This window comes from Ostrinia furnacalis, unplaced genomic scaffold (assembly GCF_004193835.3).
Source record: "Ostrinia furnacalis isolate ACB-3 unplaced genomic scaffold, ASM419383v2 OfSCF7245, whole genome shotgun sequence".
NCBI classification, from domain to species: Eukaryota; Metazoa; Arthropoda; class Insecta; order Lepidoptera; family Crambidae; genus Ostrinia; species Ostrinia furnacalis.
In genome coordinates, this window is record NW_021137484.1 from 69,977 (window position 1) to 97,729 (window position 27,753).

At 39.3% G+C, this 27,753-nt stretch overlaps 1 protein-coding gene across 1 annotated transcript; it reads right to left on the reverse strand.

Moving 5' to 3' along the window:
- Nucleotides 1-1,879: 1,879 nt before the first annotated feature.
- Nucleotides 1,880-27,753, reverse strand: LOC114363743 (spermosin). The gene is made up of 9 exons (XM_028319559.1): nucleotides 27,407-27,753; nucleotides 17,448-17,610; nucleotides 16,234-16,545; nucleotides 15,512-15,872; nucleotides 14,329-14,516; nucleotides 10,452-10,613; nucleotides 9,792-9,907; nucleotides 4,198-4,342; nucleotides 1,880-2,218 (listed from the first exon to the last, which is right to left on the reverse strand). The coding sequence occupies exons 1-9, from the start codon at nucleotides 27,596-27,598 to the stop codon at nucleotides 2,001-2,003; spliced, it is 1,857 nt and encodes a 618-aa protein (XP_028175360.1). The 5' UTR covers nucleotides 27,599-27,753; the 3' UTR covers nucleotides 1,880-2,000.

Sequence of the window (27,753 nt, forward strand, 5' to 3'; positions counted from 1 at the left end):
CACATAAATAACTCAAGGCACATTGTATAGATATTTATTCTTTAAATTAATTATTTAAATGGCAATTGCATTTTACATTATAAATCTTACATACCGCTATCTAATAACTTTAAAATTTACTCAAAACTCGGTCTAACTAGTGAAAATACATAAGTAGGTAAGAGAAGAAGCAATCATAAGTTTAGATCACAGATCATTCAATAAAAATGCTTTTGAGGTTTAACAAATTTCATTAACAGCCTTCTCTGTCGTCTGCACTTACTAACTCTATAAAGTTTTATGTTTTTATTCGACTAAGTAAGTACCTAATACATGCAGGAGGTCTCGTGTAAGACCTACCTCCTACCTGAAGCATAACATCGGATCTACTCTTTATAATATCCTCGTAAGAGAGAAAGTCTTCAATTAGGCTTCAGATGTAAATAGGAAGTAATACTAGAAAAACATCAAGAATTAGATAATAGTATTTAGTAATTACGCACGTAAGAACTAGGGTAAGGTGGTGTAAGAGTGCGCACTTTAATTTTGAGACCCCATAAAAAATAAAATACCACATTTAGAAAAATCATCATTATTTATTAATAAACTCTATTTATCTGGCAACAAATTATAGAAGAACAAATCACGCTTAGGTTATTAGTTAAGGTAGGAACTGAAGAAATATAAAAAATCAAAATTGCGCACTCTTATACACCCAGGTGTATAAGAGTGCGCGTTGAGCCGTATAAGAGTGCGCGGATTAATTCTTACCAACCAGTACAGTTTTCATGCCACCATTGCCGGCACACTGAGCACTCGATCTGTGATAGGTTCTCGACTTGTGCCTGGTTGAATCCCATAGCTCTAGCAACGCTTGTAGCAGTTGGTTGTCTCAATGATATATCAGGATGTCTCTTCAAAAACACCTCAACCATTCTTTTCCAGCTAATTTAGATTCTGCATTAAACCTGTTTGTTATATCATATACTTGAGCATACTCAAAAGCTAGCCCACGCAATGCCTTTGCTGTTAATCCAAAGTACATGTTTTAACTGGTACCTGAAGCTCTTTTTTAACTTCATTCTTCGTATTTTTTTGTCGCGAAGAAGTTCTCTTTCTCCGAGACATGCTGTAAATACACAAAATAAAATATAAGCATATTATATGACAATTTATTTTACCCACAACACTTCGGTAAAAAAACGTCGTATAAGAGTGCGCGCGCAATCTTATACGCACACACCGTGCGCACTCTTATACGTTTGAACCTTTTCAAACAAATCGAACCACTGCCATCATCTATTGAGTTTTCGGGCAAGTTTTTCGAATGAATCGGTTAGCTAAGTAGGTAAGCTATTTGCATAAAAAAATAATAATTTTGTTAAACTGAAAGTCTACGAACAGAAATCTTTGCCAAACGCAATAAAATTAGATCAAAACGAGTAAAAAAGTTTCGACTTACGTAGCATCTCCTTTACCTTTATCACCAACAGATCAAAACACAACTAAAGCTAGCCGCATACCCCTCCCAGGATCGACGTGACGTGCGATGAGCACTCTTATCGCCCGCGCACTCTTACACCACCTTACCCTACATTTCATCATCAGTCGCCACCATATTGTCAGATTGATAATATCAAACTTCTTGACCTTTATCTGCCCCCCTGAACTCGCAAAAACTAAAACACCGGAGTCGAATTCCTTCAGATTTGGAAAATAACTGTTGGTTAAATAACTCGAAAAAAATGAATTGCCCAAAATGGGAATCGAACCTACGATCTTTCGCTTGTCTGGCATCCTTCTCTCACCATCTAAGCACTTTTTACATTATTGAGATGCGACTCTTAACGCTACATTTTTTAAATAATTAAGTACAAACTGTCCTTTGCTATTTTTCAAGGGGGGCTGGTCCTCTTAAGTTTGTGATAGTAATCAGATCCTATACCTAGCAATATTTTAATGACAGCCTGTCCAGTAACAATACTTAAGAAGTCTTTGAGAGACATTGAGAATTGAGAATTTTAGAACAGACTAGACTGCTGTACAATATTTCTAATCCACTTGTCGTATTTGGCTGCATCCGTGAAGACGATGTAGTTGTTCAGGTTACATGTGTCATCTCCATTCTCTTGGCGGAGAGAGAGCGAGACGATTCCCCTGACGCGCCAGCGGCCATCTTCGATGATGTAGAGGCCACCGCCGGAGTCCCCTAGGCAGGGTCCCACCCCGTTACGGTCACCTGAAATGAAGAATAAAGTGTAAATAAATCTTCTTCTTGTGTCGACAAAAAACCTGCACAGTGTCAGCCCAAAACTCTGCCACAAGAGTAACGTTGTCAGTAGCATTCATTAAAATCTTCCTGCGCGCAGTTGTTTGGGCACGCAGGGCACGACATCATGTGCTTCATCGACTGGGGAACACTACCACAGATTGTCCTTAGTTACGGCTGACCTGCGTACGAAGTCTAAAAAAGACTTCCAAGTAAGCCCGGGGAGCTCGCTAATGTCTATGCGGAGGACTCTCAGACTGATAATAATATAGGGACTAAAGGGCAGGGAATATCAGCTCTCTCATGCCATTATCTGCATCTCTCTTTAGACCGATCGTCATCAAAGACTCGGAGGTGAGCTCGTGGAAATGCTGAGTTTGAGAAGATGTCACCTTTGCTTCCAAGTTGCACAGAGGGTGTTCTCTGGTGTTCTGAAAACCCTGAGTAAGTAATCTTCTCCCCATAATGTTCCCTACCTGCACAGAAGGTGTACTTCGAGGTGAGCTTGTGGAAGTGCTGAGTTTTAAAAGATATCCCTGGGCCTTTTCACCTTGAAAAGGGTTTTCTTTAAGAGCAGACGAGGGTCCTCTAGATCGCGGGCGGGTGGAATTGCTGAGTTTGAAAAGATACACCCCTTTGCTTCCAAGTTGCACAGAGGGTGTTCTCTGTGCCATGTTCTATGTAAAACTCCAAAAACCCTGAGTAAGCCATCAATCCTCTTCCCCTTTGTTCCCTACCTGCACAGAAGGTGTACTTACTTGGAAGTGAGCTTGTAGAAGTGCTGAGTTTGAAAAGATATCCCCTATCCCTTGCACAGAAGGTGATCTCTGGTGCTCTCCAAAAACCCTAAGTAAGTAATCTTTTCCATTCCCTACCTGCACAGAAGGTGTGCTCAGAGGTGAGCTTGTGAAAGTGCTGAGTTTGAAACGATATACCCTATCCCTTGCACAAAAGGTGCTCTCTGGTGCTCTCCGAAAACCCTAAGTAAGTAATCCCTTGTCGGAGGTGAGCCTGTGAAAGTGCTGAGTTTGAAACGATAATACCCTATCCCTTGCACAAAAGGTGCTCTCTGGTGCTCTCTGAAAACCCTAAGTAAGTAATCTTATTCCATTCCCTACCTGCACAGAAGGTGTGCTCGGAGGTGAGCTTGTGGAAGTGCTGAGTTTGAAAAGATATCCCCTATCCCTTGCACAGGAGGTGTTCTCTGGTGCTCTCCGATAACCCTACTTCGCCCCGTTCGCGCTAAGTTTGTCGGTCCGTGGAATGCGCGTCCCCTCCCCCAACCGCGATTAAACGCAATTAGTTAGTGATAAACGCAATTAATGTGTCTTATTTTGTGCAAATACACAATTTTTATCAATAATAATAAATAAAAAATATTTTAAACATAGTTTGTTACAGTTATAGACGCTTTCCCTTCGAGTGACGTCATATCGCCAGCGGCAAACTTAAAGCGAACGGATAAAGCCTGAGCCCCGATTACGGTAATTTTTAACGTCTCCAATCCAGACGCGTTTCTGATTCTGCAATACGATTGGTCAAAACAGCTGACGTACGCCAGCGTAAACAGCGTACGTCAGCTGTTTTGACCAATCGTATCGCAGAATCGATGAAGCGTGTCTGGATTGTAGACGTTAAAAGTTACCGTAATCGGGGCTCTGGTCCGTGAGCACGTAGAATCCCGTCCAATGACCCCAAGCTACCCGTCCTTATCGCTCGCTGTCGCGACTGTGCGACGCGCGCCCGCAGTGAGTGTGCGAGCGCGACAGCAACATAATTACGTGCGAGCGACAAGGATGGGCAGCTTGGGGTCATTGGACGGGATTCTACTTTGTTATTTGTAAGAACTATTTATTAGTCTAAACAAATAAAGAAATTTTGACTTTGACTTTGACTTTACGTGCTCACGGACCAGGCTTTAGTAGAAAGTAATCTTCCCCATTCCCTACCTGCACAGAAGGTGTACTCGGAGGTGAGCTTGTGGAAGTCAGCGTTGCTGGCGCGGCACATGGCGGTGCTGACGATGGGCACGCGTGCCATCCTTGGCAGAGCTTCGCCCGCTAGCCCTAACTCGCTGTTGCCCCAGCCTGCAACCTGCAATGCGTTCATTACTTATAGATCGTGATCAGAAGCCCTTAATGTGCGAGGTGATTTGCCGCAAAAGCCAATCCCAAAGCCGTGGTGGCCATACTGGCCGTGGCCGAAATCGGTCGGATGTATTTATCATATCATCATCATCATCATTAGATTAAGGTGACAATAGCCCAAAGGACTGAAGATCCGAGGAACGCTGATTCAAACCCCGTCGCGGCTGGACCAGTGGCGGATTTACCAATAGGCCAAGTAGGCCAGTGCCTAGGGCGGCAGATTTAGAGGGGCGGCAAATTTAGCAAATTTTTTTGATAGGCGCAGCGACGCCGCTACCGCGCCGTCACTGCGCCTTTACACTGTTTAATTTTATACGCGCCGCGTGAACACCGCTGCCGCGCAGCCGCCGCGCCGCCGCGCGCGAAATTATGCTTTGATGCCGCGGTGGTGGCGCGGTGGCAGCGCGGCGGCGGTTTTACTCGGTGCGTATGATAATGAACACTATGAACAGTGTAGCCACAGTAGATAAATCAAACAGTACGGAAGCTTCATACAAACGCTCGAAATCAGACTCACGCACACAGACGCACGCTTTACACGAGCTCTAAGCGAACCTCGCAGTCCATCCGTCGCGAGTGTCGCGCGCGTTGTGTTTTTAATAATAATTTTATTGCATGCACGATCCGCTGTATTTTTAAGAAACATGCCACGTGTGTATTGCGTAGTATACGGCTGCTTGAACTCGGCATCTTCAAAACCAGAACTTTCATTTTTTAAACTTCGTAATAATTCTGAATTGTAAAAATGATTAAATACCTATTACTTTTTAAATAAACTGCTTACATCTGATTTTGTAATAGTTCTTTTTAAATTACGTAATTACGCTTTTTAACAATTTATGTGTTCTATTTGATAAATAACTAATTAACGTTTTATTTTTTTTGCTAACTAAGTACTTAGTCAATTAATTTATTCCATTAGGTATTTGACAATTAAAAAACCTAAATAAACGTTTTAATAAATAAGTAAGTCAGAACCTTATTAATTTTATAAAGATTAAGAGTGCCAACCCTAACACTCAGTTGAAGTGTAGGTATTTAACTCGCCGAAAGGGCTAAGTTTCCGTACTGCTTTAGCTCATAATAATATATCTACTGTGGTGTAGCGGCGCGGCGGCGCGGTGGCGGCGTCGTGTGCAGGAGCCCTTAGAGTTACCTCAAAATGGATTCAGGATGGATGAATACTGCAGAGTTTTTGGATTATTAGAGTATACTCTGCTCATAAGGTAACCCCACAAAAAGAAGTCTGCTGGAATGAGATTAGCGCTTCTTAGAGGCAGTGATATTTCACCACTGCTTAATTGGTTTGTTGCATTGAAAGGATGATTAATTTTTGAGAGCGCTACACTGGTAGGCTGAAAAGCTTTTTGATTTCAAAGCTGCAGATTCGCAAGGTTATGACCGGAGCACTTGGTTTCATCAAGATGGGGCTACGTGTCACACTTCAACTGAGAGCATTTAGATGGTAAGAGACATGTTCCCACAAAAAAAATATTTCAGGCAGGGGTGACATCTCCTGGCCACCAGAAAGCACTGATCTCACTCCAGAAAATTATTTTTTGTGGTGTTACATTAATACAAAATATACTTTATAGAGATAATAGAGAATACTTTTATAATCCAACAACCATGCAGCAACTGAAGCTGAGCATTCGGCAAAAAAAAATTGAAAATAGGTTTCGAGGTAATTATTCTGACGAACGCATTCCAAGATTTTGATGTATGTTGATCGAATGTTGTAAGCGTCAAGGAAATCTCCTGGGCGATGTAATTTAATAAAGGTAAATTTAAAAATAAATTTAAGTTTTATAAAATTAAATTGTATAAAATTTTCTTTAAATTGCTATAGTTAAAGTTCTATAAAAATGTTGGTACAGTTTTAGTTTCCTTGAATTTTCAAAAGTTAATTTTCTTCTGGGCCACGCTGTATTACCAAGCCTTGGACTTTCTGTTTACCTTTAAGTAGTTCTTAGCTAATTATGTACTTATACTGGATTATAGCACTTCGTATGGCTCTGTGCACACAGACAAATTGTTCAGATGAGAAGCTTTTCTTGCTTAAAACGGGTTAAAAACTATCTTCTACGATATACTTTAAGTCAAGAAAAGCTTAATGCTTTATCTCTTTTGTGCATAGAGTCAGAACTTATAAAAAAGATTTCATACGTCGATATAATTAATGATATTGCAAATTTAAAATCTCGCAATTGAAAATTTAAAATCTCATTGTCACCATTAACTGGATTGTTAACATGTTATACACTCGACAGCAAATAAATCGCACCACCCGCGACAAGCACTTTCAAACGTATGCATCCCCACTTCACACCAATATTGGTACCATTCAAAAGCCTAGTTCTAAACTTCATTTCATTATATGAAAGGTTTTTACCCCAAAAATGTTTCTTTAGAAGGATCCAGAGTCACTTCTTCAAAAAATAGATAGTTACGCTTGAGCCAACTTTTATGGCTGTAAAACTTTAATAGAAATTGTTTGTATTGTTTTTAAACTGTTAAGTCCAATAAAAAATATTTACCAAAACCTATGTTTACTGACCACACATTATTTTGTCTGTGTTCATAATTATAGTGTAGGTATTTTTAAGTCATGCCTTTGCCCACCTTAGGATTAGTACATACTGCTGTTTTTAGGTCAACATTAAACTCTTCAGTACATAGCGGGTTGCAATAATAATCTAGTAACTGATAGAAATATCATTAAGTTCACAATCATCAAAATAATGGGATTAAACTAACGTATTGAATTTCAAAAGTCAGTAGGGGCGGCAAAAATTGAATGGCCTACTAGCGGCAAATTTGTAAATCCGCCACTGGGCTGGACTATTGTGTGGTGACCACACTCGTAACACAAGCATTTTTTTTCTAAACTTTAAGGTTGAGGGCTATCGTTTTAGCGCTCACCAGTTAGCGCCACTGTAGAGTAAGGTCCTGTCACTTGCTAGTAGCGAAGACAGTAGCGCCAACTTGTGAGCACTAAAGTGGTAGGAGGACTATCGTATTTGCACTCATCAGATGGCGCCACTGTAGAGTAAGGTCCTGTCAATTGCCAGGAGTGCCAACTGTTAAGTATAAAAACGATAGCCCTCAGGTGTCGGACGTGGCCGACTCGAGATCCGAGGAGCGAATTGGACCAATCGCGCCTAAACGGTTCGAACCAAGTCGCTGCTGGACTTTGTGTGGTGACCCCACTTGTAACGCAAGCATTTATTTGCACTTTGTTTCATAAGACGAACTTAATACCATTGGGCATTCTCTGCCAGTTAACCTTCTAGCAGTTACCATATTTACCTTACCACGAGAAGTTAATTAGAATCTAACCTAACCTAACCTAACCTTACGACACATCTACGGAAAGAGTGGGGGAGTGGTTTTGGCAGAGAACAGGACCAGTTCTTCTTTTCCCGAACGATTAACGAGCAATGAACTGACTTCATCATCATCATCATCATCATTTCAGCCATAGGACGTCCACTGCTGAACATAGGCCTCCCCCAATGCTTTCCATGTTGATCGATTGGCAGCGGTCTGCGTCCAGCGCTTCCCTGCTACCTTTACGAAATATATACCTTTTAATGAACTGACTTAATCCTGTGTAATTTTTTGAACAGTGTATTTAGTTTATTTGAAAAACTTAAACGAAAGATCAGTTTTGGGCTAGAAAAATAAATAGCAACTGCACGTCTAGAGTCTACTATTGGCCGAAACATTTCCAGATATGTTTTTTTATGCGTAACAAAGCAGGGATTTGACCACAATCGCACCTGGCGTTAAGTGATACATATTATCTGCCCTTAACGGTAGTTAAAAGATAACTTACCACTCCCGCTTCGCCGATGATCCTGTTTTGGTCCGTCTTGCCCGTCCACAGGCAGGCGGCGCGGATGTTGGTGTTGAACTCCACGGACCGGTCCAGAGTGAGCATGAGGATGTCATCTGGAAAAACAAGTGTTATGTAATGTTAAGTTGTAAGTAAATGAAGTAAACTTTTGCAATTTTCGTAGCGTCATTCGCGAACTACCTACCTACTTTAATTCATTTCATCCATAAGTTTTGATGAAAATGGCAAGCTTTTACGCGACATAGGACTGATTTTTCAATCGTCTGATATTTTTTAACTGAAAAATAAATTTGGCACAATAACATTATCTTCCATACCTACTGAAACAATGTGCCAAATCAGACAATTGAAAAATAAGGCCCTAAGTCAAGTAAAGCTTGGCAATACTTGGCATTTTCAGTATCATCATCATCATTACAGCCATAGGACGTCCACTACTGAACAAAGGCTTCCTCCAATGTTTTCCAAGTAGCGGCCTGCGTCTAGCGCTTCCCTGTGCTACCTTTATGATGTCGTCGTCGGAAAACGCAGCGTGAGTGTTACGTCCACCCACAAGGTGGACCGACGACATCAGTATTATTGCTTTATCTCAATTAAAACAATGTAAATCCTAAGACTAAAAAAAATTAAGTGTAGATCTTGAAGATGTTCAAAAAGTACAAAACATAGGAGTAGAGTTATGAGGGAAAAAAGATCACGATGCATGTCGAAGCACCTATCAACTCCTTAAAAAGCTTTTCAAAAGTGAATGGATGTTAGGTAAGACCACAAAATAAAATAACAGTTAGGTAAGTTATTTGATAAGGTACCCTAATTGAGCATAATAAAGGTATTATAGTGTGTCTGTGAGTGTGTCTATAAAGACACCTACTTGCAAGTGTGGACGCGTTGTATCTCTCATGTATGACGGCGGAGACGAGGGTGCGCGTCTGCGAGATATCGTCGCCCCAATCCTTCACGTTGTACGCGCCCACCTTCACCACGATGTCTTGGGTGGCTAGCTTGGTGTTCTTCTGCTGCATGCAGTGAGCCGCTGAAAAGGAAAATAAGTAAGGGTCAAAGGTTAAAAGGGTTGTTAAGATAAAGATAATAATCATCATCATTTCAGCCACAAGACGTCCACTGCTAAAAATAGGCCTCCTACAAGAAAGCATGCGTTTTACTTAACTTGTGACCTAATTATGGAAGTTCGTGTACAAAACACTATGGAATGGAAAAGCCTCAGATTTGGAGGAATCCAAATCTGTGGGATAAACTAATGCCAATAGGTATAACACAGTCACAACGGACAGCCGTTGTGGATCAGGCCTTGGCGTTCGTTGCAACTTACCAGTAACCACGTGCTTTGGTGAGAGAAGCGTCCCCGCGCATATGAACGACAGAGTAGTGGCCCGCTGCTTGAAGAGGGCCACGAGCCACGGCCACTGGCCCCGGTCGTAGGCCTGCCCGTTGTAGATCAGGCCTTGATGTTCGTTCCGACTTACCAGTAACCACGTGCTTTGGTGAGATAAGAGTCCCCGCTAGGGATTNAAATTACCACTCCCGCTTCGCCGATGATCCTGTTTTGGTCCGTCTTGCCCGTCCACAGGCAGGCGGCGCGGATGTTGGTGTTGAACTCCACGGACCGGTCCAGCGTGAGCATGAGGATGTCATCTGGAAACACATGAGGTGTTACGTAATGTTAGGTTGTAAGTTAATGAAGTAATCTTTTGCAATTTTTGTGACGTCAACCGAGAACTAAGTACAGACTTTTATTACATCAGGGGATCTAAGCTAGGACTATACTGTTTAGGGGCCACGGCCAGGGGGACAGTGGATGTTATAGTGACCACTTTATTTTTAAAAACTGTTTTAATGGTAAGCTCTCGCTTGCTCTTAACAATACTAAGTGGGACAGAGTCCCCCCGGAGTCTAAAGTTCATTCAAGTATTATCACAGTACTACTGATTGATTCCTCATACGTAGAGTCAAAATGGTTGACAAAAATCTCGAGCTATGAAAAAGCTTATTGAAAGTTTTCACACTGAGAATAAATGAACTTGTAAGATTTTAACTTTATTGTAAGTACCTAAATAAGACGAGTACAAAAAGACGACTTTACTTATCTACTAACTTAACTTAACGTTTTTGCCTAGCTAAAAAGATACATAATAAAATTGAACTTTTAAGGTTCTTCGAAAGTTACAAAGGCACGTACTTGCAAGTGTGGACGCGTTGTATCTCTCATGAATGACGGCGGAGACGAGGGTGCGCGTCTGCGAGATATCGTCGCCCCAATCCTTCACGTTGTACGCGCCCACCTTCACCACGATGTCTTGGGTGGCTAGCTTGGTGTTCTTCTGCTGCATGCAGTGAGCCGCTGAGAAGCAAAATAAGGGTAATGTTTAAAAGGGTTGTGAAGATAAAGATAATAATCGCCGTCATCATTTCAGTCATAAGACGTCCACTGCTGAAAATAGGCCTCCTACAAGATAAGTATGTTTTAACATTACTGAAAATGTGAGCTACATAAACAAGGAAGTTTTGTAAACAAAAAACTACGGAATGGAAATAATGGTACATTTGGTTTAAAAAGTTCAATGAAAGGTTTTTACTAGTAATAGTTTGGTTGTTACTAGTACATTATTATTCTGTGCTAGTACTAACTACATTCTTCGGTCAGATAAGAGTCCCCGCGCATATAAAAGACAGAGTGGTGGCCACGGCCACTGGCCCCGGTCGTAGGCCTGCCCGTTGTAGATCAGGCCTTGGCGTTCGTTGCAACTTACCAGTAACCACATGTTTCGGTGAGATAANAAAAAAAAAAAAAAAACGAAACTTGGGTTCACAAGTTCTTAGTAGCAGATTATTAGTAGAGTCAGGTCATCAGTACCTAAAATAGTGACGTTACGCAAAATGCTACAGATTGTAAAATACAATATCGATTGAGTAGTGACGTCATGTCTATTAAAGATTCCAATTTCCAGTTAATCAATAAAGTCTAGCGGTCATATAACTGCTTCCGTAATGATTTAATTATAAGATCGATCAAATGAAATCTCACAAACCAATAATAATTCCAAACCTGATCTAATATAATTCGGGACTATTCCCACCTTGAACCGTTCCCACCACTGCAACTCCTGTGTAGCCAGGATCTACAGCTTGACCGCCGATAAAAGGTCAAGTTTGTTCCAGAAAAAAGTTAAACTGTCATTGGACCCGCAACGAAATTAATCAAAAGACATAGCAGGATCTAATATAGTTGTGAAGTTTCAATTCATTCCACTCGGGACTAGACTTCCAGAGCATACTCGTATGCACTCCGTTAATATTAAAGTCTTATTTCTCCCACCGCTCCCTTGGGAAATCTACTGCAGTTACCACGAAATTGTTGCCTAACTCGGCTCGCGGGGAAACTACTTCAGATTCCATTCCATTACAGTGTTTATTATACTAAAATATGGGGCGTGAATGTTGAGTGAAATAGGGCTTAAACTGTGTGATTAGTTAATTTAATTAAACATAATTATGTGTATTAATTATAGCGTCGAACGTAATTAGTCTATACCTACTGTAGGTGGGAGTAATACCTACACATTCATTATAAGGTGAAAGTTTGTGACTATGGATGTTTTGTAAGTATTACCACAGAATAATAATAAGTACTACGTACAGAAGTTTTTACTTCACGCTAAAACTACATGACAAATTATAATTTATTTTTGATATCATCCGTAATTATGACACAGCTAAAACTCAATTTTTACAAGAGTAAATGTTTGGGAAAAACCTAAACATATTTAGGTTAGTATAGGTTTTTGTGAAGTTTTTTTCCCAGAGTTAATACAACATTGTAGAGTTAGTTTGACATTTACTCATAATTTAAACAATGATTCATGAAATTTAAATCATAAATTCTGGTTAAGTTTTTCCCAAGTATTTTCCCAGAGTGAGAGTTAGTACTTATTATTATTTTGTGCTAATACCTATGTAGAGTTAATTTCACATTTATAAGGGTATGGTTTAAATGGGTTCAACGTTATTTTCCCGTGGATGTGCTAAGAGGCGACTGAGGTATAAATGCGTGGATAGGGTTGCCAGGTGTCCGGGTTTAGCCGGACATGTTTGGCTTTTTACGGTCTTGTCCGGCCAAATTACGGCTTTTTATGTGACTGCCGCACCACGAAAGTCGAGTTACAAGCGCACGCATCAGGATATTGGGAAACCGATGATGATAGTACTCACTCGTGAGCTATGACAAATTGCACATTGACAATTTAGGGTAAAATGTCCGGCCAAATGAAGCACAGAGTCCGGCTTTTGTGTTTTTGGACCTGGCAAATCTATGCGTGGAGGGTCTAATCCTCCACTTGCCTCTATAAATTAAAAAGAGGTTGTGTTCTTGCAGTGGAGACCAAATGACCTGATGACGTTAACACAACGTTATACGTAAAAATCGAGTGTTAATGATTCTATCCAAACGAAAAAACCCCGGGTTGAGTATTTACATAATTTTCCGGGATCAATGACGTCGACAAACATAGTTACGGGTCCCGGACAGGGCTCTAAGGGCATCGTTAAGGGCCCCGGATTTCTCCGGATTTGCGGCCAGACCCGGATTTTGGGGCGCTGACTTCTTTATAAGGTTTTTATTGCTCTGATGTTGACCGCGGAGAAATTCTTTGAAGGACTAAGAGAGGTTATCAGTAAATAAACACTTTATTTGTAGCAAATAAGATACATTTGTAAGCTTAAGTGTAATAACACCTTATTTAATCAGTTTTTATTTCACTTTGTTGGCATGATAATATAGTAAAAAGAAAAGTTACTAGGTATACAGGGTGTTTGGCGCATCGTGTGCCAAATTGATTTGGCGGATAGAATGGGTCATTTCCTATATTTTCAGCCCCCATAACACGTTCCATGTCAGGCGGCTACTTTTATATCAAGTTTTTGAGTAATTTCACCAAAATACCCAAAACGCATCATTTAATTTCGATTTAAAAAAAAACTACTAAGCGTAGCCTCAAAGTAAATATTTTGTTTTGACGTGCATTGATATAGGGTTGCATCAAATCTAAATTTACTGGCAAATATCATCTAGTTTTCTTTTAATTCAGCTTTGAACTTTTCCGAAAAGTTAAAAATGGACTGAACATTTAAGTTTACATGGCTATAAAATTTTTTTTAAAAGAGATAGCGATCTTCGGATTTTATCAAAACTTTTCTAGTCTATCCCCATTCAAACGGTATACTAATCTTGTTTAAATAATAACAACAACTTCACAAATTCCCTAAATTAGTGCATTGACTCTATTCGGACTGATTTGCGAAATTTGTGTTTATAGCCCNTCCCTGCGCATATGAACGACAGAGTGGTGGCCCGCTGCTTGAAGAGGGCCACGAGCCACGGCCACTGGCCCCGGTCGTAGACCTGTCCGTTGTAGATCAGGCCTTGGTGCTCGTTCCAACTTACCAGTAACCACGTGCTTCGGTGAGATAAGAGTCCCTGCGCATATGAACGACAGAGTGGTGGCCCGCTGCTTGAAGAGGGCCATGAGCCACGGCCACTGGCCCCGGTCGTAGGCCTGCCCGTTGTAGAACAGGCCTTGGTGCTGGTTCTAACTTACCAGTAACCACGTGCTTCGGTGAGATAAGAGTCCCCGCGCATATGAACGACAGAGTAGTGGCCCGCTGCTTGAAGAGGGCCACGAGCCACGGCCACTGGCCCCGGTCGTAGGCCTGTCCGTTGTAGATCAGGCCTTGATATTCGTTCCAACTTACCAGTAACCACGTGCTTTGGTGAGATAAGAGTCCCTGCGCATATGAACGACAGAGTGGTGGCCCGCTGCTTGAAGAGGGCCACGAGCCACGGCCACTGGCCCCGGTCGTAGGCCTGTCCGTTGTGGATCAGGCCTTGGTCTTAATTCCAACTTACCAGTAACCACGTGTTTCGGTGAGATAAGAGTCCCCGCGCATATGAACGACAGAGTGGTGGCTCTCTGCTAGAAGAGAGCCACGAGCCATGGCCACTGGCCTCGGTCGTAGGCCTGCCCGTTGTAGATCAGGCCTTGATATTCGTTCCAACTTACCAGTAACCACGTGTTTCGGTGAGATAAGAGTCCCCGCGCATATGAACGACAGAGTAGTGGCCCGCTGCTTGAAGAGGGCCACGAGCCACGGCCACTGGCCCCGGTCGTAGGCCTGTCCGTTGTAGATCAGGCCTTGGTGCTCGTTCCCGCCGGCGATCACGCCACACTCGTTGTTGCTATCTGGGATGCTGAAATACAAAATTGTACCTGATCAAATACTATAATAGGAACATTGAAGCATATCTGGTCGGAATATTAATTGATATTTATTGTCCGTGGTGCATAATCTTTTCTTATAGGTTTTAAACCTTTGTTTGTCACCTGTCATCCGCTTTGCAATGGAGGGAAGTCGAACCTTAATTTCGAACTCCTCCTATGTTCTTCTGATTAATTTCGTTGCGGGTGCAATGTTAGGTCCAATGACAGTTTAACTTTCCCCCGAGACAAACTTGACCTTCATTGGTTGGGTTTTTGTGGCGGTCAAGCTGTAGATCCTGGCTACACAAGAGTTGCAGTGGTGGGAACGAGAGGTGGGAATAGTCCCTGGTTGGAATATTGGCTATTTTGTAACAAGAATGGCATAATAATAGAAGCTGAATTTTAAATGTATAATCAAACACTATTAAATTATGCGCTCACGAGAACTCAAAACAATTTGTGTAGTCTGATAAAATCAAATGTGATCGGAATGCAAACATTTATTAGTCTACATTTACAGGAAATTGGTAGACAACAAAACACGTCACACAACTAAGTAGTTTGGCATCATCATTCATCATCAACCTAATTTTTATTCATGTTAGATTGTTGAATTACGAGGTTATTTTGCTCGCAACTGTCATATTTTTGTTTTTAAATTATTTAAAACTGGCTTTTGCCCGCGGTTTCACCCGCGTGAAATTTAGTTTGTCACAGATCATCATGAATTATAGCCTATATGTTTATCTGGGTTTTAAACAATAATACTGTAAAGTTTCATCAAAATCCGTTCAGTAGTTTTTGCGTGAAAGAGTAACAAACATCCAGACATCCAAACTTTCACATTTATAATATTAGTAGGAAGTAGGATAAGATAGTAGGATAGGATATTAGTAGGATAAACCCACTCTCTATAGTTAAAAAAAAAGTAAGCGAATATTTAAACAAATGGCACAAGAAGTAAAAAAATCGGCTTTCAACTTACAGTGAAGGCTTTGCATTTTGCCCGTCGAGCTGGTCAGGTTTAGAAGGGCGGTAGACAGGCCTTTTGGTTGTTTCGTAGGGGTTGTAGTCAGGAGGAGGAGTTAGCGGCGTTTCCTGTTTTGGTGGTGGTGGTGGTGTCGTTTTGATCGGGCGAACTGGTGGTCTTTCAGTCTCGTAAGGGTTAAAGTCTGGAGGTGGTTGGTCGAAGCGAGTTGGATTCTCGGGGAACCCTGGATAGAACTGAGCTGGTGGCGTCTGGGGGTATCTAGACGTTGTAGTAGTTTCCAAAAACACTTGGAAGTTCTGGCCACCACCCGGCTGAGACGAGCCTTGAGTTTTGTTCACGACGAGAGTGTAGTAAGCTGTAATGAATTACATTTTATAACTGCATAGCTACAGTAAGTGACAGAATTTCAATTAGGTATGAGCGTCCTAATGGGGTAGGAATGACATAAGAATTTAAATGGTAAACAGGTCTAATATTGTTACCTTTTGAGTAAATAAGAGAATGACACCTAGGGTGAGTTGCACCATCTTACTTTAACAAACGTCAAAAATTTGTCAAACTGCATACTAAAAGCACCGGTTATCGTTATTGTAACGGTTAAAGTTAGGTGCAGGTACAACTCAGCTCTAGTCTTTGTTCCGAGCTTAGATATTTGGACCACTATCTAGAATCAACATTACAAAGATATTTAAAGTACTAAATATTTAAGATTTTACCTCCATTAGATCCCTGTAACGTAAACTTCTGCGTCGGGGCTCCAGCCGTGTTAGTAGGGACCCCAGTGATGGTGATTGGTCCATTGAAGATGCCAGTTACATCCGGCCTGCCGAATGAAGGCTGTTTGTTAACCGGTTGGTTATAAACCGGTTGTTCGTAAACCGGTTTGCTGTAAACCGGTTGGTTGTATATTGGCTTCTCAGGGATTGTGGGCTCGTAGGGGTACAATACGCTGTTAGGAGACCCTTCGCGGAGGTACAGCATATGTTGGAGACTGATGGTGCTGATGTATTGGCCTGGCTGTGAAAAATCTGAAATTAAAACGAATTTTATGTCTACGGATTTGATGAAGGAAGGTCACTCGTCATGTCCTTTATAAATCACATGGTGAGCTGTCATTCTTGTGAATCATATTATTATCAAGGAAAAGGCCATTTTTTGAGTCATAGTTGTTGCATACCTATAGGTTTGAGAAGAATATTGTTGCATGGGACTCTATTGCGAGTTTTAGACACTTGTTGATATCAAATACTGTTCTTAATATTAAGATTTTTGCATTTACAAATTTAAAAAACTTGAAAATAAATACCAACGAGCGAAAGATTGGGTCTTGGGTTCAATTCGTTGCCTACGCCGCAAAGGGGCGAACATCATACAATAAATGGTCAAAAAGCTCCATTCTTCAGGCACTATGTCGTTTTTTGCTCTCCTGTATAATTTTATGCGATCCACACTGATTATGACCGCAGTCTGTGGAGGAACACTACGAGCCTTGTCACACTGGCGGATCGCAAGCGTTTTCAAAGCGGAGTGGTGACGCAGCGAACGCTTGCAATCCGCCAGTGTGACAAAGGCTCTGTCGTGAGCCTCATGAGGAGGCACCGAGGAAGAAGAAGAAGTAGTATAATTTGTTCGTTTGTTCGTTCGTTTCAGCCGAAAGACGTCCACTGCTGGACAAAGGCCTCCCCCACACTTCCTGGGCGGGGCACATAGCTCGAAGAGCTGATGGCCGCTGGGGCAGGAAAGTTCTTGAGTGGCGACCACGAGCCGAAAGACGTAGCGTGGGCAGGCCTCCCACTAGGTGGACCGACGATCTGGTGAAGGTCGCGGGAGGTGCCTGGATGCGAGCGGTGCAGGACCGGTCTTTGTGGAAGTATGATTATTTTATAAAAAAAAGTTAAAATTTTGGCGCAAAATCAAACAAATTGGTTACCTGGCGGTCCAGAGCACAGCTCCTGGTTGTTGACCACGAGCGACGTGAGCTTGGGCAGCGGGGAGGTGACGGGGAAGTGCACGCGGTACGTCAGCGGCGCCCCCTGGTTGAAGCGCTGGAGCGAGTGCTCTTCGTCCACCGGCTTTATTTGGCCTACGTAGTTCTGAAATATAAGAAAATTCAGTGGAACATAGAACCTCCTCCTTTAAAATGGCTTATTCCACTTATCCCCGTTGACAATCCCCGTTAACGCCAATTGGAGCTTATAATGGGGAATAATGAACTAAAAAGTTCATTAATCCCCGTCATATTAGTATTTTATTTTTAACGTAATGGGGATTAGTGACCTTTTTAGTTCATTATTCCCTATTTTAAGCTCCAATTGGCGTTAACGGGGAATAGTGGAATAAGTCTTTAAAATGTCCATACTTTGATAAAGGGCCATATCTAGTAATACCTAACTGTACCTAACACCCGTATACACAATACGATGCTTGCTTATGAAGCAGCAAATCGAACGCACATCGTTGAATAGAGCTCTGTGATTGGTTCGTGTGTCGCCCTTTGCGTCCACGCGCACTGTAAGACCTCATAGTAATGTTTGTGAATACGGGTATAAGTCTATGAAAATAGGTGTACATTTTTTTTAGCTTTTAAGTGCACATTTCAAGGAATGAAACAATTTTACATTAACTATGTTCTAAGAATATAGACACATCGGCGTCTTATCTCGTTGCAATACAGGCTGTTAGGCAGTATAAATGTGTAGTCTCATGTGCTGTTGACTGTACTAGATTAAAAAGATACTATTTATTACGAATAAACTTATGAATAAAGGACAAAACCTCGCCTGGCGACAATGTCTGGTGGAAATACCATGCCATTTAGGTACCAATTAGGTGGTCAATTTTAAACGAAAAAGGCAATTCATTAAGACCGTCCATGCTTTATTTTGTTTACAGCGTCAAATATATACAGCAATTTTAAAATCTGCGTAACTTTTGAGTTTTTCATACTAAAGACATCAACGCAGTAGCGGAAGCTGAAAGAAAATAAAAATAATGATGAATTTTAAATTTATTTTTGAGACATATATTTTGTTACTCGATAAATACAATAAAGATTGCTGATTGTTTTGTTGTAAGTTGGCGGAACGATATTATCCATTTGATAAAAAGAAGCGATATAGTGCTACATTAACCATACTACGAACAGGTACATTATTTTTTGCAGTGTGGTAAATCCAAGATACCTATTTTTTAAGATATTTATTAATTGCTCAGTATAATTGTAACAATTTGCTAAGATATCAGCTGTTATAATAATTACGTAATCGTAAACAACTTGATTATCTTATGTAATAGGACGTATTATCCATATGAATGTTATTAGTGACTTCAAGACTAAATTAAATTCATCAACAAAAGTGATTATTAAATACCGGACTGTAGTTAATTGCTACATATTTAAACATATGTTAAAGGCTAGGAGAAAATGGGAATCCCAGCGATTAGCAAGATTGACTGTAACCAGTTTTGAGTAGGGTCATTCAACTCGTATACTACGATACATATTTTCCAAAAGATCTAGGTCAGATTTTAGATTAAATACTTTTTTTTTTTTTTTTTTTATCCACAACGAGGAAGCTCTTGGCCTGTATCTCACCTGATGGTAAGTGACGATCAGGCCGAAGGTGGAAGCGAGCTTCACCCGGAATCCTCAACCACGGAGGAACTGGCTTACCTCTAACTGTCGAAACACAATAATGCTGTTAACATTGTTGTTATGGCGACAGACTTAGGTAAGATGGTGGTAGCTAGCCAGGCGGACTTAGAACAAGCCCTACCACCAACCAAACCGAACAGAAAAATCTGTCCCCACTGGGAATCGAACCCGGGACCTCTGCGTCTGAAGCAGGTGGTCTTACCACAAGACCACAGAGGCGGTTAAACGGTTAAACTTATAAGTTATAATACAACAGTTGATTTATATTTTATAGTTGGACGCGTACTTACCATTTTCCACCATTCTCGTATTCATTTTTCCTTGCTAAAAGATATCGCATGAACCAACTTATATTATTGGACATTAGATCACACTCTCGCTTTCGTAGTAGGAAATCCCTCTTCGGCTTTGACAGACTTTTTAACTACACACGATATATTTTATAAATATACTAACTATAGCCTAAAAGAAAGGTGGTGATATTTGCAATTGAATTTCAATTTAAAGATTTTTATTTAAAAACTTCTAAAGTGTAGAAGAAATTAAAACTACATATTAACAGTATTTGAAGGCCAATATTAGGTACTGAGTAAAAACTTAAAAAACTTAACATAATTTTGTAATGCCATCCTTAGTAATAGTCGTCTTAAATGTTATTCGAAGGTACCTACTAACTAAATATAACTTTCTATAATAAGTAGTTACCTGGTCCAATAAAGATCATGGTAAGTCGTATTATTTGATAACTATTAAATCTACATAAAAGTTATTTATTTATCCAGTGTGGTATCTTTATAGTGCTCTACTCTGAGTCCAGTTTCAATAGTAATAGGGTCGAAAATACCTTGTAAACATAACAGGACACGTAATTAACGTTTCACGGATACTATTACGAAAGTATTTTTCCCCATACAAAGTGGTAAATCTGGTTTCTGATGGCATCTGTCATTCGACAGCTGACTATTGATCCTTAGTGGTATAATCTTAAGAATCATTTTACATAATATTTTTGCGTGACTGTATCCGTGAAGAACCTGACTTAACAGTGCTATTATATCCTTTTAAATGTCAGACTATTTACATTTACTACAATTTCTCTTATAATCATTTACTTACTCTCCTCAATATTTTTTAATTTGATCAAACTGACTGAATAGGTATCCTAACTACATAAACACCTTCAAACATTCATATTACACCAGTCTCGGAGCATGCCTATGGAACTTTTTAGTTTTCCCTAAGCTCTACATTGTCTGTATTAGTGACTGTCATTGACCACCTCTTGTGGATTACAGTGACCACTAATTTAGTTGGTTGCCCGTGGCACTTTATTGATCTTAATCATCGTTAATACCTAAACTATAACTGGTTTCTGAATGCGTTAGTTCGTCCTCTCAAAATAATAAAAGTAACAAGCTCAAGAATTTTTCAGATTATCCAGATATGTAAGTAGTAGGACCCAGTAGGACTCAGGTAATAAGTTGAAATTCAACACTGGTGAATATTTAATTGGTTTTACGTGATTCATTGATTATTTTTCATTGATTTAGTTTTTGGTTAGTTTGTATTATAGTACTTGTTTCCTGCTATAAAGTCACATCTACCTAACAACTATGTATAGCAAGTAGCGGTTATTGATTGAATAAGTATTTTATATGCTGGTTATTACGTTCAATTAAATTATACGTTTTACTGCGCAGATGATTTATCGAAGAATAAATTAACACACTATCCTGAACTCTATAAATACTGTTAATTAAGACATAATATCAGTTTCATGCTTTTATGACACCTTTAAGATAATTTCGATGGTTTGAATGAATATAATAAGTATTGGGTACTAAAAATTTATTGATGATTATTATTAAGCATCACATCAAACAAAATCCAGTTCCACTGACCTCTAATGTCATGGCAACACCCAAAATAAAAAATAAAAAACCCATTCATTTGAAAAGGAGGTCGTACGGGATTCCGTCGCGGATTTTTGTATAAACAAAACAATGAACAGTTTCATTCTGTGCTTTAAGGAAAACTTGCACTTCGCGGTCACTTGAAGAGATGAAAGTGCAAAGCCCTTACCTTATGTGGGCAAGAGAACCGTAAAGAGGCTATTTATCATTCTTGGGGGCAAAAACCTGTCGTTAACAACTGTAGACTCTAGACAAATAAGTATACTCGTAGCTGCCGGTAGGCAGGACAATGATTCCATACTATAGCTTCATAAATGAAAATGAAATGGTTTCAAGTCAGACACGAACACAATAAAAAATTAACAAAACCACCGAATGTTTTGTTGATTCAAATTATCATTGAATAATTTAAATATGTCAATCTCTGGAATCTCTTGTATGGAACAAAAGGCAAACATAAATCCACAAAACTATTTGTCAATCGCATAACTACACTGGTCATCACAAAAATCGACCCTCCCGCGACAAGGACTTTCAAACGTATGCATCCCCACTTCCCACCAATATTGGCACCATTTAAAAGCCTAGTTCTAAACTTCATTTCATTAAAGGAAAGGTTTTTACCCCAAAAATGTGTCTGTAGAAGAATCCAGAGTCACTTCTTAAAAAAATAGGTAGTTACGCTTGAGCCAACTTTTATGGCTATAAAACTGTTAAGTTGGGATTAATCGCTATCCATCTGTTAAGGAGGACACGTGTGATCATTACTTGGTTTTATAACCATAAAAATTGGTCTAATTGATCCCAGAGGTGAGCCCAAAGTGAGGTCTTTTTTCAAGTCACATTTATTGTATATCGCGTTTATGTTAATCGTTTATTAAGAAATTAAATGTGTTTTTCTTTAAGGATATTTATTAGGCTTTCAAATAACACCAATATTGTTGGGGCACCATGATTGTGTCAGTAGAAACGAGTTTTCCTGTAAAACGTAGGTGGGCCGATTTTTGTGATGACCAATGACTATAGTAGCCTACCTACTAGATCATTATCCACTGAAAATAGTCAATAATGAATTGAATTCACAGATTTAGTTTTCGTAGTACTTAGTTCTCTGAAGTGTAAACGCGGGGGCAGCGTTTACATTTCACACTTATATCACAAGAACTAATAATCCGAAATAAACTTGTTGTGTACCAAACACAAAGAACTTCGGCATACTCTACATTTGAAATTGGCATGTCATTGCCAGTAGATAATACATATTTAACAAGAAGAACATGTTATGTGTTGTAGTCAGAAGTTACACAATCATAAGTAGGGAATACCTACTTATGATTGTGTAACTTCTGACAAACATTGTTCGTGATGTACTCCATCCGACTAACTACTACAAGATTAAATAACTGTTACGATTTTTCGACATACCTACTTTTCATGTAGAAACTTTCGCACTACTAACTACAAGAAAATGGTCTAAACAAACACGCGTCCACCAATCATATTATCACCAATTTCATTATTTTACTTACTGAGTGCATATAATAGAGGGATGTCATCGACCATTTTTTCCTGGCCTGGTGTATGTGTATAAATTAAGAGCTAAATAAAACAGTAGCTATATGTATTACGCCTCACTTACATGATTACTAGCATTTATGATATAATAGTCACATTAGTAATAATTGAGACTGATCAATGTATATTTATTAAGGACTAGCTTTCCGCACGCGGCTTTTCCCGGGGGTTTCCCGGAAATTATTCGAATTTTAATGTAAAAACCATCCTTGGACTTCAAGGAGCATTAAAAAAAGAATTGGTAAAGTTTTATACAGGGTGTTGATTTCAATCCTCGCCATATTTAGGGAGTTGATTAAGTAGCTTATTGATCACGAATCAGTAAAAATTTGACTTAGCTAAAAAATTAAATAAAAAAAATCTTTCGTTTGTATTTTTTTTGGTGGATAATGCGTTTATATAATCATAATAGCCTAACCTTTTTTTTTTTTATTTCGGGGAAAAATGCATTGAATTGCATACCTATCCTGCGGGGACAGGGTAGGTTATGTGGGGCTCACCAAGTCAGAAGGACAAAGGCATACCCACTAAAAAGACCCCGGTGCTCCGTCATTCGCCTTAAGTGGGATTCCGGACAAAGCCTTCACTACCACAGTCCCTCCCGGCGATTGCCCGCCTACACGGCGGGCCCTACAGGCCCACCAGGACGGGGGGCGACGGGAGCAGCTAGGATCACACAGCTGTTCCCGTCCGACGGTGGTGGTGGCCTCTGCAATGCAGGCGAGGGCGCCCCCACGCCCCCGGCCCGCTGGCCATCACCGAGGAGAGGAAACTGGAGGCGATCATACTGTCGCCTCCTCTGACCCCTCCGCCGTCGCCGGAGTGAGGGCGCGTTTGGATCATCTTCGCGCTCTCGCTCCGCAGCCTCCTTCTGTGATATTACATCTTCGCAAAAGGAGGCCAATAATAGCCTAACCTAACCTAACCTAAACAAATATGGCGAGGATTGAAATCAACACCATGTATAATAGAAGATTATTTACATAACATCTTTAAAAACGTATCAAATACAAATTATTATTAAAAAATATTTAAAAACGTATCAAATACAAATTTAAATTAAAGAATCTTTAAAAATATCAAATACAAATTATAATTTTATCAATCCTCGAATGTGCCTCTTGTACAAGTATAACGAACTTTTTGAATTTGTTGTTTAGTGGGGGGAGGTATAAATTCAAAAAGGTCCGTTGAGTTCATTAATTGCATTTTTAAATTAGTATCCACCATGTACCTACTATACTTAAAATATTAAAATTTTTGGCATGCCTTATTTATCTAAGTAGTAAGTGCTTAAGGTGTTGTTTTCTGGTGATAGTTTATGATGAATATTCATAAGTTTGATATTTGTAAGAAAGAGATTTATACCTGTGTTTTACATATAAACGGGACTTGACTACCATTCGTCATGATATTTTATGGAAGCGGTTGTATTTTGCGAGTTGGCGTATGTTATAAGCGTGAAGATAATGTTTAAGAAAGTAAATTACGTCAAAATATGCATAAAAAGTTTTAATTAAGAAATTCTCCATTCATATAATTAGTTATTTATTTTCTTCTCTTCAATATCCGTATTTCCAGTACACAACTAAAGTTAGGGTTTTTGTGGTTTTAAAATTTAATGAATTTAGTTGAGTATGCTCGTGTCAAACAGGATTTTCGAAATAATTCATCAAAGTCACGCAATAGTTTCGTTTTTCGCAACAAAAACAATTTAATTACAAGGTTAACTCGTAAGGTTATTGGTCCTTTTTGCCTACTCGGAAATAGACGTTTGGTACCTATGTTACACGTGTTTAAAAAAAAGGAAAATTTTATAACGCCCTGGTACAATATTTTCATCAATTTACCCATAAACAGAAAGTTTCCTAAGCTTTTTTGCTCTACTTACTGTGAATCTTGCCCGTTACTAAAACTGCAGTATTTGTGTCATCAAAAAAAGAATTAAATAAACCAATTTATACGAGTAAATTCGTAAATAGAATTAATTAATTCTCGTCATGTTAACATCCTTCTGACATTCCAATAATGCTTTCATAGAACTAGTTTGACGACAAAGGACCTGATCATAAAAATATTAAATTTCGATATTTTTCGTCTACGTTCTTAATTGCTATTTCTTAATTATTCTGATTATGTAAATCCGATGTCGCAGCTTGGTTAGGTAAGTAACCTCAAATTGGATATTATATTCCGGGTCACAGCACAGGTGAAAAACCTGGTCTATTTCTATTCCACTTTGATCACCTGGGTGAACAAATACAGGTGATCAAAGTGGAATAGAAATAGACCAGGTTTTTAAAGTGGACTCCATGCTACACTTTGGTATCCTTTGGCACAGAATAAGTAATAGTACAGGTACAGAAGGATTACTCCGCAAGACGATTTAAATAAATGCGAGTCTTGCTGCGACGCGATACAGTGGAATTCAGCTCGCACAGCACTACGTACTTACAATTTTATTCACCTACAAGTTTTGTCTCTTTCTATCGCGTGCCTCTGAACTCTTCTTACGCTGTTAGGGTTGCTGTCTAGTGGAAAAAAATTATAAATCTACTTATATGTCATGAGGTACGTACCTCATGACAAGTATGTATGTAAGTACGCATTCACTATGGAAANTAGATCAAAAACCTAACCGTATGCTTTGAACTTTTCAATTCTTCACGTATAAAGTATTAAAATGTTGAGACGAAAGCAAGTAAGTAGTTACTTTCTTTTAACAACATATTGTATGTTGTACACGAACCTAACTCTTGATAAATAAAACATTTGTTTGTGAGAGTCAGATACCTACGTTGACGTCAACAACAGCTACAAGTTTTCGAAAATTTATTTTGTTGACAAATAACATCATCACTTGGCCTTCTTTGGTTGGGTTTTTATTGGCGGTCAAACTGTAAATTCTGGCTTTCCAGGAGTTGCAGCGGTGAGAACCAGAGAAAGGAAAAACCTTTGTCTGAGTCGTTATGGTAGAGCTACGAGTATTGAATTGTATAACTTGTGTCTTGTTTACTCTTTTTAAGCATTTGAGTTTTACTAGGTCCAACACATCGAATCACATGTTGGAAGGNTTTGGAAAGTTTGGCTATTTCTTAATGATGCCTTAGTTGTGTATAATTATTAGTTGTGAGTCACCTATCTATCTATTCAAAAACTATCAAAACCACTCACCACAGAACATACCTACCTAAAGTTTTGGTTGAATAATATTATTCTTGGAAATAGGATTAAGTTACACATTAGAGCTTTGTGATCTTTTGCAAATTCAAATTTCATAATTAACGAGAACGCAGTAAGTAGGAATTCCAACTTTATTCAACTTTATTATGATATATTTAGGATCATATTTTGAAGGTCAAGGTTAAATAATCATATTTTGAAGTCACCTTTGAAAAGCTATTAAGATTTGACTCGTTTAAAATAAGACACAATGGCAATGGCTATGAGTTGAAATCCCAAAATTATTCGTCGTTTTTCCTGTAGTAACCATGCAATTTGCATTTTTGAAAAAAAAAACATTTAAAAGTAGAGAGTTTGTTAAGGACTGGTCTTATATTTTTAAGAACGTACTAACTAGGTACCCACCAACATTTAAACTTTTCTGGAAATTCAAACACCAATTTCGTTCTTATGAATTTTGCATTTCGTGCACTGATTATTGGTGCAACGCGATAATGCTATAACCTACATGGGCTTAAGTAACAAAGTAACTAACATTCAACATAGATTCAATTCCCTCAATTCCGTGAACACTTCTTATTCTTCTTCGAGCTTTGAACGAATGTCAAGAAATAGCAAAGACTACGGCACAGTAGAGCCCATGCTCTAGGTACCAGTTTCACAGCGATATTATGAATTGGAAATGAAAACAACACTTCAATAATTAAAAGTATATAGTAGACTGCCGCGTTATCTGTCCAAACACACTTTTTCGCCCAAACTTTTTCGTGGTTTTGAACCTAAATAAAACTTTTTATTTTTCACGTTTATTAAGGCGAAATTGGCTAATTCATTTTCTTAAACAATTTAATCCAACTGGTTTCGCAGTAGGGGTGTGTGTGTCAAGACTGTGCTACCTAACTTGTTTCGTGAAGCTTTGTGTGAAATCATCTTCGCGTGCTAAGCTGCTCTCGTTGCTACGAATTTTTTGCCGCGCTCGTAGTCGTTTGCTGTAGTAATTTAACCTCTAAATAACTCTTAATTTACTACGAACTGGATTTCGTGGTAATTTATGTTTAGGTAGACGTTGATTTATTAAGTTAATAGTTTGTAGGTACTTGAATGTAAAGTTGTTATCATTTGATGCAAAATTCGAGATGAGACTATTTTAAAATAAAGTGGATAAAATCGGATTACTTAACAGTCATCTTATGTTATTATTCAGCCTTAGCTATGTGCTAATGTATAATGCAAAATGTAAATACCTAAAACACACATTACACAGGTGCATTTTGCATAGTGTTTCCTTATTTTATGCCCCTTATGATACTAAAAACTTAGGTGCATGGGTCCATAGATTACATACGAGTATACGACTTATTTATACTAGATTTAATAATAATTTAATGTTAATTTATGAAAAACTTGCTGTTAAGTAAGTTTTGCTTTTGAAGCAACGCCTTTTAAATAATTGGCAACCATTTTGAAAATTCATAATATCTCGATGAGGAAAAAAAGCACGACAAAAGGTAAAAACTTTCTAAAGCGTCTGAAAGTTAATTTACCTATTTAACTATTACTTACAGAAGGCAGTCTTGCAGCAATGGTGAAGTTCACCCTAGTGGTGATGGCCGACACTGGTCCATTGGGCTGTATCTGGATCAGCCCGTGTATCCCCAATTCATCGTTTATGTATTCAAAAGTCCCTGGGCACGGCGACTGGCCGTCTCCGCTCGAGATGAGTCCAACAACAATAACACTCACTAGAAGATACATTTCGAACTCCTGAATTGTTATTCCCGGTACATTATTTCACGGATCACGTCCGACCGCGGTCACGGCCGGGGAAGAACTCACAGGTGACGACGTATTCGTAATGTATGGTCCACCGGTCATACGTCTCCAAAGCTGGCTGAGAAATGTTGCGCACT